General features: G+C 34.4%; 1 protein-coding gene across 4 annotated transcripts in view; it reads left to right on the top strand.

Annotated features, from left to right (window-relative positions):
• The window catches only part of MMS22L (MMS22 like, DNA repair protein), a 125,381-nt gene that overhangs the window by 19,323 nt on the left and 91,856 nt on the right, over positions 1-14,202 (top strand). For all 4 annotated transcript variants that reach the window (XR_006781358.2, XM_045807029.2, XM_045807027.2 and 1 more), the window contains 2 exons: positions 2,235-2,411; positions 9,268-9,330. Coding sequence is in view for 3 of the 4 variants with exons in the window: in XM_045807029.2 (XP_045662985.2) it covers positions 2,235-2,411; positions 9,268-9,330 (240 nt within the window). In the remaining variant the exon portion in view is untranslated. The remainder of the gene's footprint in view (positions 1-2,234; positions 2,412-9,267; positions 9,331-14,202) is intronic.

Raw genomic sequence — 14,202 nt, 5'->3', positions numbered from 1 at the left:
AGTGAAAGCTATCATATTAAGAGACCCAATCAATTCTACTTAGGGTAAATAAAAAAAGAAAAGCAGACCTAGATACATCACAGTGAAACTCCAGAACATCAAAGACAAAGAGAAGAGCTAAAAGCATTCAGACAGCAAATTATGTTACCTTCAGAAGAGTGACAATTAGACTGTAAACTGACTTCTCAGAAGCAAAGGAGGCCAGTGGGAATGATACTTTCATTGTATTAAAGCAAAATAGTTGTCAACCTAAAATTCTTTACCAACGAAATCTTTCAAGAGTGAGGTGAAACAAAGCTATTGTCAATGAAGCAGAATTGAAGGGAATTCTAAAAGATATATTTTAGAAGAACGATGCCTGAATTGGGGAAAGGGGGAGGTGGTGTGATGTGTGAAGGAACAAAGCACAAAGAAAGTAGTACATGTTTTGTATAAGTCAGTAATACAATCTACTGAAATTTAATAAGGAGAGTTAAAGTACACAGTAATACTGGCCTAGAAATTGGATAGGGCATAAATGAATTAAAGTATTTTAAGATTCTTACTTTGTCTTAGAGAAGAGCAAAGATACATATTATCAAGGCATTTTTGGATGTATGCTGTTATTTTTAAGGTAATCACTGAAAGAAGAGAAAGTACACTATTTAACTTACGAGCTAGTGGGGTGGGGGAGAAAGAAATATTTAACCCAAAAGAACTCAAGAAAGGGGTGTTTGTGGAAAAAATAGGTATACAAACAAATACAGAATAAGATGGTAGATTTAAAACTAAATGTATGAGTCATTAACTGCAAATGGACTACTGAAATGCTCATTTAAAAGATACGCTGTCAGAACAGAATGTAAGCTATTTACAAGAGGTAATCTAAAACAAAATAAAGAAGGGCTCAGAATTGATAGGAAAAGATATAAGAAAGGTAATGTATTAAACTAACTTTGGAAAAAATTAGACTTTAAAACCAACAAAAGCATTAAGTCATTGTGTACTGATAAAAGGTTCAATTTATCAGGAAGGTAAAGCAAATTAACATTTTTATGTGGCTAAGAATAAAGTGTTAAATGTAGAAAATAAAAATTGCCTGAACTACAAGGAGAGATACACATATGCTCAGAAATATTGAGATGCATCTCTAACCCGTAGGTGAAAGAAGATATAATGGAAATTGTAAAACATTTTTAAGTAAATGATAACTAACATGCCACTACTTAAAGCTTTACGACTGTAGCTAAAGACACAGAGGAAAATTTATAACTTTAAATACAGATGTTAGAGGGGGAAAAGTTGAAAGTTAATGAGCTAAGAATTCACACAAAAAGTTAAGGGAAAAAAATCACTTCATAATAAACCCAAAGAAAGTAAAATGTAACAAATAAAACTAACAGAAATTCATGAAATTGAAAATAATGAAGATAATCAAATCAATGAAAATGATCAAAACAGTCGAAAGTTGGTTCTTCAAAAAAGATTACAAAAATTGACTGATTTTTCCTGAAATGGTTACAGTTAATACTAGAAATTTAAAAAGTAACATGACTTCAAGATTCTGCAGATATTTTTATTTATTTATTTTTTTTAATAATGATTTTTTATTATATTATGTTAGTCACCATACTCTGCAGATATTTTTAAAAGTTGAGATATTGTCATCAACTGTATGCCTAATAACTTGAATATGTTTATGAAATGGACAAATACCTAGACAAAAAAACTTACTAAAAACTCATCAAATGTTCAACAACAGTATATCAGGTAAATGGTTTATCATATAGTCATATATTAGAATACTCTAGTGAGCCAGGGTTATACTTATTAAAGTGGATGAATCTCAGAAGCACAATGTTGAGGAAAAGAAGCAAGTTATGAAAGAATAGAATTAGGCCACTTAAGAATACAAACATGCATTAAAAAAGTAGTGGTGGAAAGCAAAACGGTATATGATTTAGGTTTATATACCTGTGTGACAAACTTAAAAGGTGGGGGGCGTAATTTATTATGAAGGTCAGGATAATGGCTACCCCTGGACAGCAGAAGGTGTGATTGTGGAACATGTAGGATCTTTGAAAAGTACTAATTAGGTTCTAATTGTTAATTTGAGTGTTTTTATTATTTAAGTTTTATAAACGTGTTTTGTTTTCTTTTTTGTGTGTATATTTAATTCTGCAAATGGAGGAAAAAGCCCAAACCAAAGGTTATGTTCTTAATTTAATTGAATCATACTACCTCTCTTTCTATAGTCATTTTGGAACTGGTTGAATAAACTACTTAAAACACTCTTTGAAAAATCAAGTGACCGAAGACGAACTTCTGTGCCTGTAATCCAGCCCAGGGATCCATTAGGTTTTAGTTGGTGGATCATCACTCATGTAGCATCATTTTACCAGTTTGATCGCCATGGAACACCAGACGAAATGGTAAGATTTTATTTTTTTTAACTTCCTTATATTATTAACTATATATATTTTTGAAGACAAATTAGAAAGTAAGTGAGCACAGAAACACAACAAAAGTTAGATCACAATCCTACAGAGATAAAGTCAGCTTCTGAATCTAGAAGTTGTAGACCTTTCTGTAAACATCTAGAAAAATGATAATCTTTGTTTTTATTGTTTGTTTAAGGAAAAACACCTTATAGAAGACTTGGGATCTAGTCCTGGCTCTGCTACTAAGTAGATGTATGACCTTCAGTAAATTGCTTCAGCCTTTCTGGGCCTCTCTGTTCCCTCATCCAGAAATCATGGGATTGAATTGTTCAGAAAATGCCTTCTGGTTTTGACATCTGTAAGATTGCTGATGGGAAGGCATATATCTCCAGTAGTGAATTAGTAGTTGCTGTGAATAATTTCATAAAATTATTTCCTCAGAATAATACTTCCTTAGGGAAGCTTTTTATAAAGATAATCTTAATCTATTAACCATGAGGTTTACTTCAAATAGATTTTAATTATATTAATTTGTAGTTAGAAAAATTTTTTACAGTGTTATTTAAAAAGCCATATGAATAAAACTAGCTGGTAGACATATTTATTTGAAGCCCTGTTTGTGTATAATTTCTTCTGTGTTCAGAGGTGAATAGAATAGTATTCTATCGCCCCATCAGTTCCATAAAATAAACGTCTAGAATCTTGAAGCCAGTGTATCTGTATTTTCAATATTGGTCTTTTTTTGGTCATCAGACCTACCCATGAGTTTTTTGAAAAATTCAGATTTCCAGATCTCAACTCTGGAGATCCTGATTTAGTAATCTGGTTTGGAGTTTGGGAATTCTTAGTTTTAAAAAGTTTCTTGCTCTCATCCTCTACCAGATACACGGATCATTGCTTATGAAACCTGTTCCTTGACAGACTTGACAGATTTTCTCTCTTTGAAATACTGGACAGAGTCAGCTCAGAAATCATGCTTGGAATCTGAAGATCAGTTAGCATTGACAGTAATGTCATAGAAATAGAAAGGGCCTCAAAAAGGTCCTCTAAATGATCCCCCTTTTAATAATAAAAAAGCTTTTCAGGAGATCCCAAGATAAAGTAAACTAGTAAGTCAGAAGGTATTATGAGAAGCTCACCCACAGCTCAGTATTCACGCATTTAAGCATTCTACCAGTTTATTGAGAGGGATCAATAGAATGAAATTCCCAGAGAAAAGGATTGTATGTCCTTTGTTTCTGTGTGTGAGTCCTTACAATGCTGATACACAGTAAATACTCAATAAATCTTAGATTGCCATTATTATTGTAATAACCCTTTTATTGAGTATTTTTGTGAAGTTAATAGTTTCACATCTTTTAATTATTAGGATACTAGAACAACATTAAAAGAACTCAAAAATTTACCTATAATTCTAATGTCTTTACTTAAGCATTTTATTTCTCTTCCCATTTTAATTCCCCCAAGTACATATTTCTGATTTTAATCAGTGTAAATAAATATGGTGATTAGTTAAGCACTTCTGAGTTCCCACTGAGTGGCTATCATAATAATAGGTGCCAACGATAGGATATACATGAAACAGATTGAACTGCCTCTTGCTTCAAAGAATATGCTTTCAGATTATTAATGCTTGCTGAAATTGCCATTAACACTTATACAAGTGAGTGGTGTATTTCAATAGTGGTTGATATTGACCTCTACATACTCCCAGTGTGGTACATAATCTAGCTACATTAATATATATCATTACTATTACCATTGTAATGTTGAATTGTACTGGTACAACCACCCACAGTTGCATTGCTGAAATCACTCTTCTATTTCATACAGAGAACTCCATAGGAAATTAGTGCTTTTATTAGCTCTGAATCAAGATAGTAATTGAATTGTCTGTATTTAAAATAGCTTAACCTATGTCTTTTAATGTCAGCAGTTCCTGTGTGATTTTCTTTTGCCAAGATACATATGTTTTAAAAATCTTAATTCTTTAAATTGTGTAGGAGGTTTTAAGAAGAAAAAAGCTATGATTGAAAAAGAACCTTTCATATGATAAAAATAGTAAAGATGTATAATATATATGTATATGTATATATGTAAAATTAACGAGTCCTTAAATAGTTTCAAATGTTTCTGGACTCTTTAACAGCTTTTAGAGAAAAACGTAAGCTCTCTAGTTGATACTGGTTTTCATTAGGGGTGAGACCTTCGGCTTATTGCATTTGCAAAAGTGTTTAATATCTCACAGTCAGTTTTTACCTCAGTGAAGTATTACGAAGCAGATGAGAGGATAATATGTCCATTTTATAGGTAATAAAACTGAGGTACACAGTACTTAAATGTCAGCCTGTTTTTATCACTTAGATAAACTTGATATTAAGGTCTTCCTAAAGACTGCGTTTTATGAATAGGCCTTTGGTAGGGTAACGTTGTGTACCAGTTTGCCATGGACAGTTCCTGTTATGCCTGTGATCCCCTTATCATATCTGGTTAGTTTTCCCTTTTACTCTCAAAAGTGTGTCAATTCAGATTCATAAATCATATAATCATTCTAATCTATGAATATAAAGGCATATTGACTTATCCTTTGAGAGGGATTATATAGGATGTTAATTTGGGTCTGGGATATATTTAGATCAGAATTTTGAAAATTATCTGAATTCTTTTTTTCTCCTTATGATATAGTATCATAGCCAGCTACCATGTAGAAAATGGCCATGCAGGGGCACATGGGTGGCTCAGTCTGTTAAGCATCTGCCTTCGGCTCAGGTCATGATCCCAGTCTCCAGGGATCGAGCCCCACGTCAGGCTCCTTGCTCAGCTAGGGAGCCTGCTTTCCCCCCGCCCCTGGCCTGCCACTGCCCCTGCTTGCACACTCTCTCCTTCTGTCTCTGTCAAATCAATAAATAAAAAATCTAAGAAAGAGAGAAAGAGAGAGAGAGAGAGAGAGAGAGAAAGAAAGAAAGAAAGAAAGAAAGAAAGAAAGAAAGAAAGAAAGAAAGAAAGAAAGAGCCCATGCATTAAGCATGCTTTATTTCACAAGTAATCTGGTGTGAGAGGATGATAAGAAGTGATAATGGTTAGGCCTACATTCTGCAGTGGAGAATATCTCTAGTGTTGTGATAACCATAGAGATGTTTCAGTTTTTAAATGTGAACTGCTTTGCCCTGAAAGCATGAAATCTTTACATTTTAAATAGGTTTCAGATATGCTTAATTTTTTAATTTTATTTTAAAAGTTTTGTGTGACTTGAACTTTGGTTATATGTATATTTAAATCACGAAACTTGCCAATTGCTTAATATAGGCTTATAAGGAAAATTTGGTATCTCATTTCTCATGCTAGAGGCTTTAGATTTCATGTATTTCTATTTATGCTTTTCTTTCAACCTAGATAAGAGTGTGTTATCCTCTCACAAACCTTGTCATCTACTTTAAAAGCAAATGTGCTTTAAAGAGAAAAAATATTTTTGGGCATTGCAGGGATCAGTTTAACAGTATTTTCCCTGCTCAGAACATAGTGCAATCAGTCAGGCCAGCTGATGCTCATCTTTGAAACATCTGAAATGGTAACTAGATAAAAGGTCTGAACTATAACCTTAAAGTGAAAGTTGTACTAGGTTACCTAGTCTGCTGGAAGTGGAGTATGAGGGATCTATTTTATATTTGTGTTGGAGACACCACTATCCTGAGACTTAAATGGGTGCCTTAGCTTTGATGGTGGAATAAGAAATATAAAACATAGCCCAAAATTGATGACTTCCTTTTTCTTTTCTATTGGAGGAATTAAGTTATGTAAACTTAGTATGTAGAAAAAAAACTGTAGACGCTGAAAGTTCAGTTTTACTGTGGGGGAAAAAAAGTATCCTTTCATATATAGTCTCTTACTCAGACTTGATTTGGGTGTGATATAGTTGCCATTCTTTAATTTGAATTATGGTTTATTTTTGTTTTAGATTTTAGCCACAGTATTGATCTACAGAGTTGAAATTCCTTGGTCAAGAATTATGTTATTTGTCTATGATTCATGTGATTCAAAATGCCTTGATAGAACAGAAATTAAAATGTACTCTAACACTATCAAATTATAAAGCTTAATACACCAATCCTGTCATATTCCTGCTTATTCGGGACTAGTGATGTTTCCTTAGTAAAGAGAAATATAAAAGTGAGTTACTGAAAGCTGAGGGAAGGCTTGTTAGAAAATGGAAGGAAAATTGGCTTTGGAGCAAAAACTTGCTCTGACTTGTATATACATGACCTCTCTAAGATTTAATTGTGTTATCTGTGAAATGGATAAGTTTTCTTTTGAGGAGGTAATAATGTAAGGACATTAACACAGTGTACATATAGTATTATGGAACAAAATGCTCTCTTTTTAAGGATTTATTTATTTTAGAGAGAAAGCATGCCCTTGCAAGTGGGGGGAGGGGCAGAAGGAGAGAATCTCAAGCAGACTTCCACCAAGTGCAGAGTCCAATGTAGGGCTGGATCCCATAACTCTGATATGACCTGAGCCGAAATGAAGAGTTGGATGTTCAACTGACTAAACCATCCAGGTGCTCCTACAGTGGTCCCTTTTGAAAGAGTTTTAGGGCCAATTACCAAGTTTTACAGCACAATCTCAAGGCTGCTCTCATTTCTGACACCAGTTGCAAGCCCAAGAATTCCCAAAACCATGTTATTTACTTAGGCTTACAGAACTCACTGAGAACTGTTATACTCAGAGTTATGGTTTATTACAGGGAAAGGATGAAAATTAAGATTAGTGAGGGAAGAGTATATAGTGCCGAGTCCAGGAGAAGTAGCAAATGTGGAGCTCCTTTTTTCTCCCCATGTAGTCAAGATGCGTTAGTCTTCGGCATCAGTGTGTGACAGTATGCAGGGAGTATTTCCAACCAAGAAAGTTTGTCTAAACTGTAGTGTTCAGTTTTTATTGGAGCTCTACTACATAGGCATGATGGATTGATTGACCACATGGTTGATCTCAGTCTTCAAATCAACTAACTGTCCAGGTCCCCACAGCCCTTAGCATAAGTCACACTGTTGGTGTTTGGGTGTGGCCAGCCTCCACCCTCAACTATATTATTAAGCTATCCAGTAGGACTCTAGGCCACCAGGCAAACAATGATACTCCTATTAGGTATAACATTCCAAGGGCCTAGAGATTACTTACCTGAATCCTTGGCTTCAGTAAAGGCCATACTCTCTTTGGGCAAAGCCAAATTCTTTACTACACATTCTCATAAATGCTTTGCATTCACTTTACTTACACAAATGTATTTTAAAAAGTCAACAATTCTTTTGTTAAAAATAACCAAATCATTGCATAAGTTATCTATTACTGTGTAACAAAATTTGGCAGCTTAAAACAGTAAACATTTATTATCTCACACGGTTCCTCAGTGTCAGGTATACAGTAGGAGCTTAGCTGGATGGTTCTGGTCCAGGATCCCTCATGAGGTTGTGGTAAGCTATCAGCAGGTGCTTCAGTGTTTGAAAACTTGACTGGAGCTGGAGGATTCACTTCCAGTCTTTCTCATTTTGTCAGGAGACTTTGGTTACTGATCACATAGGCCTCTGCATGCCTGTTCCCACTATGGTTTTTCCCTGACAGAATCAACAAGAGAGAGATTTTCATTAAGATGGAAGCTGTGGCATCTTCTAACCTAATCTTGGAAGTGACATACCATCACTCCTATTAGTGTTAATAATCTGTTGGTGACAGACCAACCCTGTGTGGGGTGGGGTGAGGGTGAAAAGTTAAATAAATGTGTGAATACCAGGAGACAGGTCATTTGAGGCCATTTTGAGAGGGTGGCTACCACAGTCACTGAGTACCTTTATTAAGGAAATGTTTATTTAGTGATTTTATGTAGTTAGCACCTTACATGAACATTATCCAGCCATTTATCAAGAATATTGAACATGCTTTAATCCTTTATTGGTCATTTGGGTTCATCCTTCTGAACAGCAATAGGAATGATAGGATATGCCGAGGCTCTTTGCTTCTATTCTTTAAGGCCTCTGGCTTTGCCTTTTAAGGTCTTACAGTTACCTTTTGTAACTTTTTCACTCTGTCCGAAACTAGTTGTTCCTTGCTTCCTCTCAGAGGCACTTTCTTTGCTTCTGGTTTTGACCAGTATGTACATATCCAAAGCTTTAAGAACTGATTATCAAGTGAACCATGTATCCCATGAGAAGGTCTCCAGGCTTTCCTATGGGAAGATGAAGTCGTTTTCAGTGCCTAGCTTTTGTGAAGTACTTTAGCTTTGTGAAAGTCCTTTTCAACTTTCTTCCTTATTGTGAGGAGTCTTCTGGATAGTTGGGGTTGCCAGGTAAGTGACCATTGATTAAATGAGGTAGCACTGTGTATATATTTTTTTAATTTTCTGTATAAAATTAGTACTTGTTTACTAGAGTAAACTCGACATTGTTATGCATAAAATGAAAAAAATCTCTGGTGAGTACAGAATAAGAAAAAAACACTTCAAGGCATAAAAAACTCCACAAACTACATAAAGTTTTTTTGTGGGTTTTTTTTTTTCCCTGTTAGATTATATATGACAGCAAAAATTAAATATTTGTTAAAACATTTATAATTCTGTGGAAATCCCATTGTTTAATAAAGCAACTCCTGATAAGGTTCATATTGGATTGGAATAGTTATAAGCTTTTTTTCTACCGAGTCTGTCACATAACTCTTTGTCCAAGTAATTTTAGACATTCAAGAAATGGTAATGATGTCTGATAATAGAGATGTTTGTACTTTACAACTAGCTTGCTGTACTATAATTCGAATACATAACTGAGAGCAATAATTTTGGTGCAATATTCTCCCTTTCTAGAGACAAATGGAATCAAATTGGAATTTTGTAGAAGAACTGCTTAAAAAGTCCATCAATGTTCAGGTATGCTTTTAAAGTGACACAATTTGTGGGCTTTGCTAAATTTTTAACGTTCCAGATTTTATTTATAAGAACCAAGCAAACTCTTATAAAATGATTTAAATAAAAAACTTCATTTACTTATTAAAAACCTGAGGTAGAATCCTCGTTCTTTGTTAATGAAGGGTCAACATAAGATCATTCCTATGAGTGACTATCCTTTGAAGATTTTTATTTTAAACAATGAGTTGCCACTTGAAGGACAAATAAAATTATCCTAGTTGGTGACTTTGACAAAATATATTCAGAATAAGTAGTAGATGTTTCAAAACTATAAGCCACTCCTTGACTGTATGGTATCAAGTCTAGGAGACATGATGAGGGAGATAGTGGCATTGGAAATTCAGCTATATCCTCATCACAGCAGGAAGGTGACTTGCCTTGCTGAGCAATTTGTCTTACAGGCTCGACTCATACTCTAACTGATAAGGTCCTAGTTTCTGAGCCCTCATTTCATACGTTATCATTTTTCTTTCTGCAGAGCTGTTAATGTAGTGCTTCATGGCCCAGAGGTCAGATTTGACCTCCTTTTAAAATAGTTTTAAATGTGCTATTCATCACATCTTTAAACATACTGTATTGTAGTTCTGTAAAGTTTTGTAATATATTTATGTAAGAATTTCAGGGGAAATTTTAGTAAAGTATATTTTTAAATTTGGGAAGTAGAGTACTTTTCTGTTAGGAAATGAAGATTGTTAAAAACTTGTAGAGGAATAAACAAACATGGTAGTACAGATGAATATGTATATCACATATACATACATATGTGCCCATTTATACATACAAAAACACACATACTCATTTATTTTGTAGTCGTATCTTTAAAAATTATTTAAATAGCATGAAATTTTCTTTTCCCTGTTATATTAACTTAATTTTTTTAGTTGAAGCATACAATAAGTACATTTAGTTTATAATATGAATTTTCTAATTGAGTAAAGATTCTAGGTTAGAATTCCAAAGATTTGTGCACGTATAAGTTGTATGAAAACAAAAGAACTATTATCTCAACCATTGTAAAATGTTTTATTTTTGTTTTTTTCTGTGTCATTTTAATTGGCTTTCTCCTTCATTCTTTTTGAGAACATACTGTCTCTTACATATATTTTTTTTCTTCAAGAATGTAGGGAATCACTAAAAAGTGTTTATTGTTCCTTCTGTTAGCTATTAATCCAGTCTTAATGCCCTAACATAATATAGCTTAAAAACCTCTTAGTTTTACTTCCTTTAAGCTTTAACAGTGTATGAATTTATGGTTTTGTTCAGGTAGGTTTTAAATAACAATATTTCTTAGGAGGCTCTAAAGGTTCAAATGGAAAAATACCCATACACTCATAATGGTCTGGGACAAACAGGAGAAAGAATTTATCAACACCTCTCTTCCATAGAAAAGTTTACTTTTGACCAACAGATTGAAAACCCTTCTTAAACCCTTTTGTTGCTTGAAAATTAATTCTTGGAAGGAGGTAGTATGACCATCAGAATTTTCCTCGCTTGTGGTTTCCCAGAATGTGGGACTTTCAGTGCTAAAACCAGAAAAGTCTTGAACAAACTGTGAGAAGCCAGTCATCTTAGAAGTAGAGATAGTATAGCTAAGCCAAGAAACTTTGGGAATTTAGATGTAGTGTAAAGTCAAAATCATTTTTCCTGTGAGAGAAGTCATTATAATATTTGGAAAGAAGTAGTCCATTTTCTCTGGTGATCTTTCAATTTTGTCATGCCTTGATTGTATCAAATTAGGTTTTATAAGTAGTATAGTACTACTTGCTGGAGTTCTTGAAATCAATTTGGTGAGTACGGTAGGTGGTCATGAAGAATAAATAATATGTTTGGATAGAGCCATCAGTTTGATTTTATCTGTTTTCCCCCATTGAGGTAAATTAAAATCTGACCATGCTCATGTGCTTTGACTTTATCTCCAACAGTGAAAGAGTCCATTTGCAATATTTAAAAAACATACATTCCACATATAGAGCAGTTGTCAAATATAATTGGTAGGCATGCCACTGTAGTTTTAATTAAGCAAATAATGTTCCAAATCTTTTTCTAGCCAGAAAGGATTTTCTAGAAACAGACCTTGTACTTTGTTAGTAAAGAGAGCATATATTGTTTAATTTTGCTTCTGTGGGTATAATTGAATAGTTTTTACCTTAAAAACAGTTTTTTAGAGGCAGTACTATTTAATATTTGTGTATGCTGACAGTAAACATTTGTTCTGCCTTTAAAACAGCATTATTGTTTTCATATGAAAAGGGAGATTTTTAGTTTTATACTACCTGCTTTTTAAAGCCTCATTTTCTGACATCACAGAAACAATTTTCTACTAAAGGCTATGGATGGGTATAAAAAGAAATCCTAAACAAGTGTAATATTCTTTAAAAATTATTTTCATTTTCCAAGAAGTCTGAAGAGTCCAAGGCTAAAAACAACTCAGAATATGATTAGATTGGAATGATGTGGGACTATAATCTTTTTTTTTTTAAGATTTTATTTATTTATTGTTTATTTTAGGGAGAGAAAGAGCAGGGGCACAGAGGGAGAGAATCTCAAGCAGACTTCCTGCTGAGCGCAGAACCCAGTACAGGGTGATCTCACAACCCTGAGATCATGAGCTGAGCCGAAACCAAGTCGGACACTCTGACTGAACCACCCAGGCACCTCTGGGACAATAATCTTCTAATTACTAAGTCAAAATCATTGTGTTTCTTGGACAGAAGGATCTTGACTGGGGTATTGAAGTTCAACTTACTTTATCCAATCCTAAAAATAAGTCCCAATCAGGCAGACTAACAGTCATTATTTAGCTTGCAAATAAGTTTTATTCTTCTGATGATTTCTTCTAGGTAGGTTTGTTATGCATAAAGAAATGAACCCCCAATTGTTGCTATTTTTATAAAATAAGCTAAAAGTTCTTTTGTTTTTTGAATTCCAGTATAGTTAAAATACTGTTATATTAGTTTCAGGTATACAGTATAGTGATTCAACAATTCCATGTATTACTCAGTACTTATCATGATAAATGTGCTCTTGTTCCCCCTCACCTATGCCCCCATCCCCCCGCCACCTTCTCTCTGGTAACCATCTGTTTGTTCTCTATAATTAAAAGTCTGGTTTTTGGTTTTGTCATTTTTCCCCCCTTGTTTGTTTTGTTTCTTAAATTTCATATATGAGTGAAATGATAGGCTAATTGTCTCCCTCTGATGGGCTTATTTTGCATAGCATTATACTGTCCAGCTCCATTCTTGTTTTTGCAGATGGCAAGATTTCATCCTTTTTTATGGCTGAGTAGTATTCCATTGTATATATGTACCATTCTTTATCCATTCATCTATTGATGGACACTTGGGCTGCATCCATAATTTGGCTATTGTATATAATGCTGCTATAAACATAGGGGTATATGCATATCCTTTCAAGTTAGTATTTTTGTATTGTTTGGCTAAATACCCAATAGTACGATTACTAGATCAAATGGTAATTCTATTTTTAATTTTTTTAAGGAACCTCCATACTGTTTTGCAGAGTGGCTGCACCAGTTTTCATTCCCACCAACAGTGCAAAGAGTGTTCTTTTTTCTCCACATCCTCGTCAGTGTTTGTTTCTTGTGTTTTTGATTTTAGCCCTTCTGATAGGTGTGAGGTGATATCTCAATATGGTTTTGATTTGCATTTCCCAGATGATTAGTCATGTTGAGCATCCTTTCATGTGTATGCTGGCCATAAGAATAAATGTTTTCAATTTTAGTTCAATAAGAGAATTTCACGTATGGAATATACCTGAATTTAATATGCCTAAATTTGGTCTTTCAAAATAAAGATAGGAAAGCATTCTTTAAAAAGTGAGGCACCTGGGTGGCTTAGTCGGTTAACCATCTGCCTTCGGCTCAGGTCATGATCTCAGAGCCCTGCGATTGAGCCCCACCCCCATCGGGTTCCCCACTCAGTGGGAAGTCTGACTCTCTCTCTGTCCCTTCCTCTACTTGTACTCTCTCTCTCCTCTTTCTCAAATAAATAAATAAAATCTTTTAAAAAGTTAAAAATTAAAAAGAACTAAAGCAGAGATCAGGAGCAGGCACTATGGAATATTCTGAGGTAACTTTCCCATTAAATAGTTTATCTACACTCTTACAGCTGAGATGAGACACAGCCCACAGGGTCTTGTGAAAAATGCAGAAGCTGAGGAGTGTAGCCTGTGGGATTGAGACAAGCAGGTTTAAGGCTGTGTAGAAAAGAGGGGCCCGCAGGCCTTCTGGTTTATTAAAAAATCTTTAATCAGAGGGCACGGATTTAGATGTAGTCATTCAAACCTCTTGGTTTAGATAGAGTTTGACCTTAACACTCACAAAATTGAAATATATCAGCTTAAGGTACGATACTGAGAACCTATTGCATTTATTATATGATCATCAAAAGAGTCAACATTTGGCCTAAAAAAATACATTTCTCTTGCAGACAACAATATGAGAGCTATCCCTATGCAAGCACTGTACTTATAGCACATGATATACATTCTTGCACTTCATGTTTATGGTAGTCTTGTGAATTTCCATTTTACACATTAAGAAACGAGGGCCTGGTGGGGTTAAGGAGTTTGTCCAAGTTCATCTAGGTAACTAAGAACTGGCAAAGCTGGGATTTGAGTCTTCGTATGTGCTTTATTCATAGTGTACTCTCTCAAAGCATTTGACTTTGTAGGATTTTTTTGGGGGGGGGACAGGATGGAAAGGGGCAGAGGGAGAAGAAGAGAAAGAATCTTAAGCAGGGTCCACACCCAGCGTGGAGCCAGACACAGGGCTTGATCACAACTCTGAAATCATGTCATGAGCCAAAATCAAGA

Source organism: Ursus americanus, chromosome 11 (assembly GCF_024610735.1).
Source record: "Ursus americanus isolate L20-20 chromosome 11, mUrsAme1.1.p, whole genome shotgun sequence".
Taxonomy (NCBI): domain Eukaryota; kingdom Metazoa; phylum Chordata; class Mammalia; order Carnivora; family Ursidae; genus Ursus; species Ursus americanus.
Note: the sequence above shows the minus strand (reverse complement) of the source record. Positions and strands in the feature narration are given on the sequence as shown.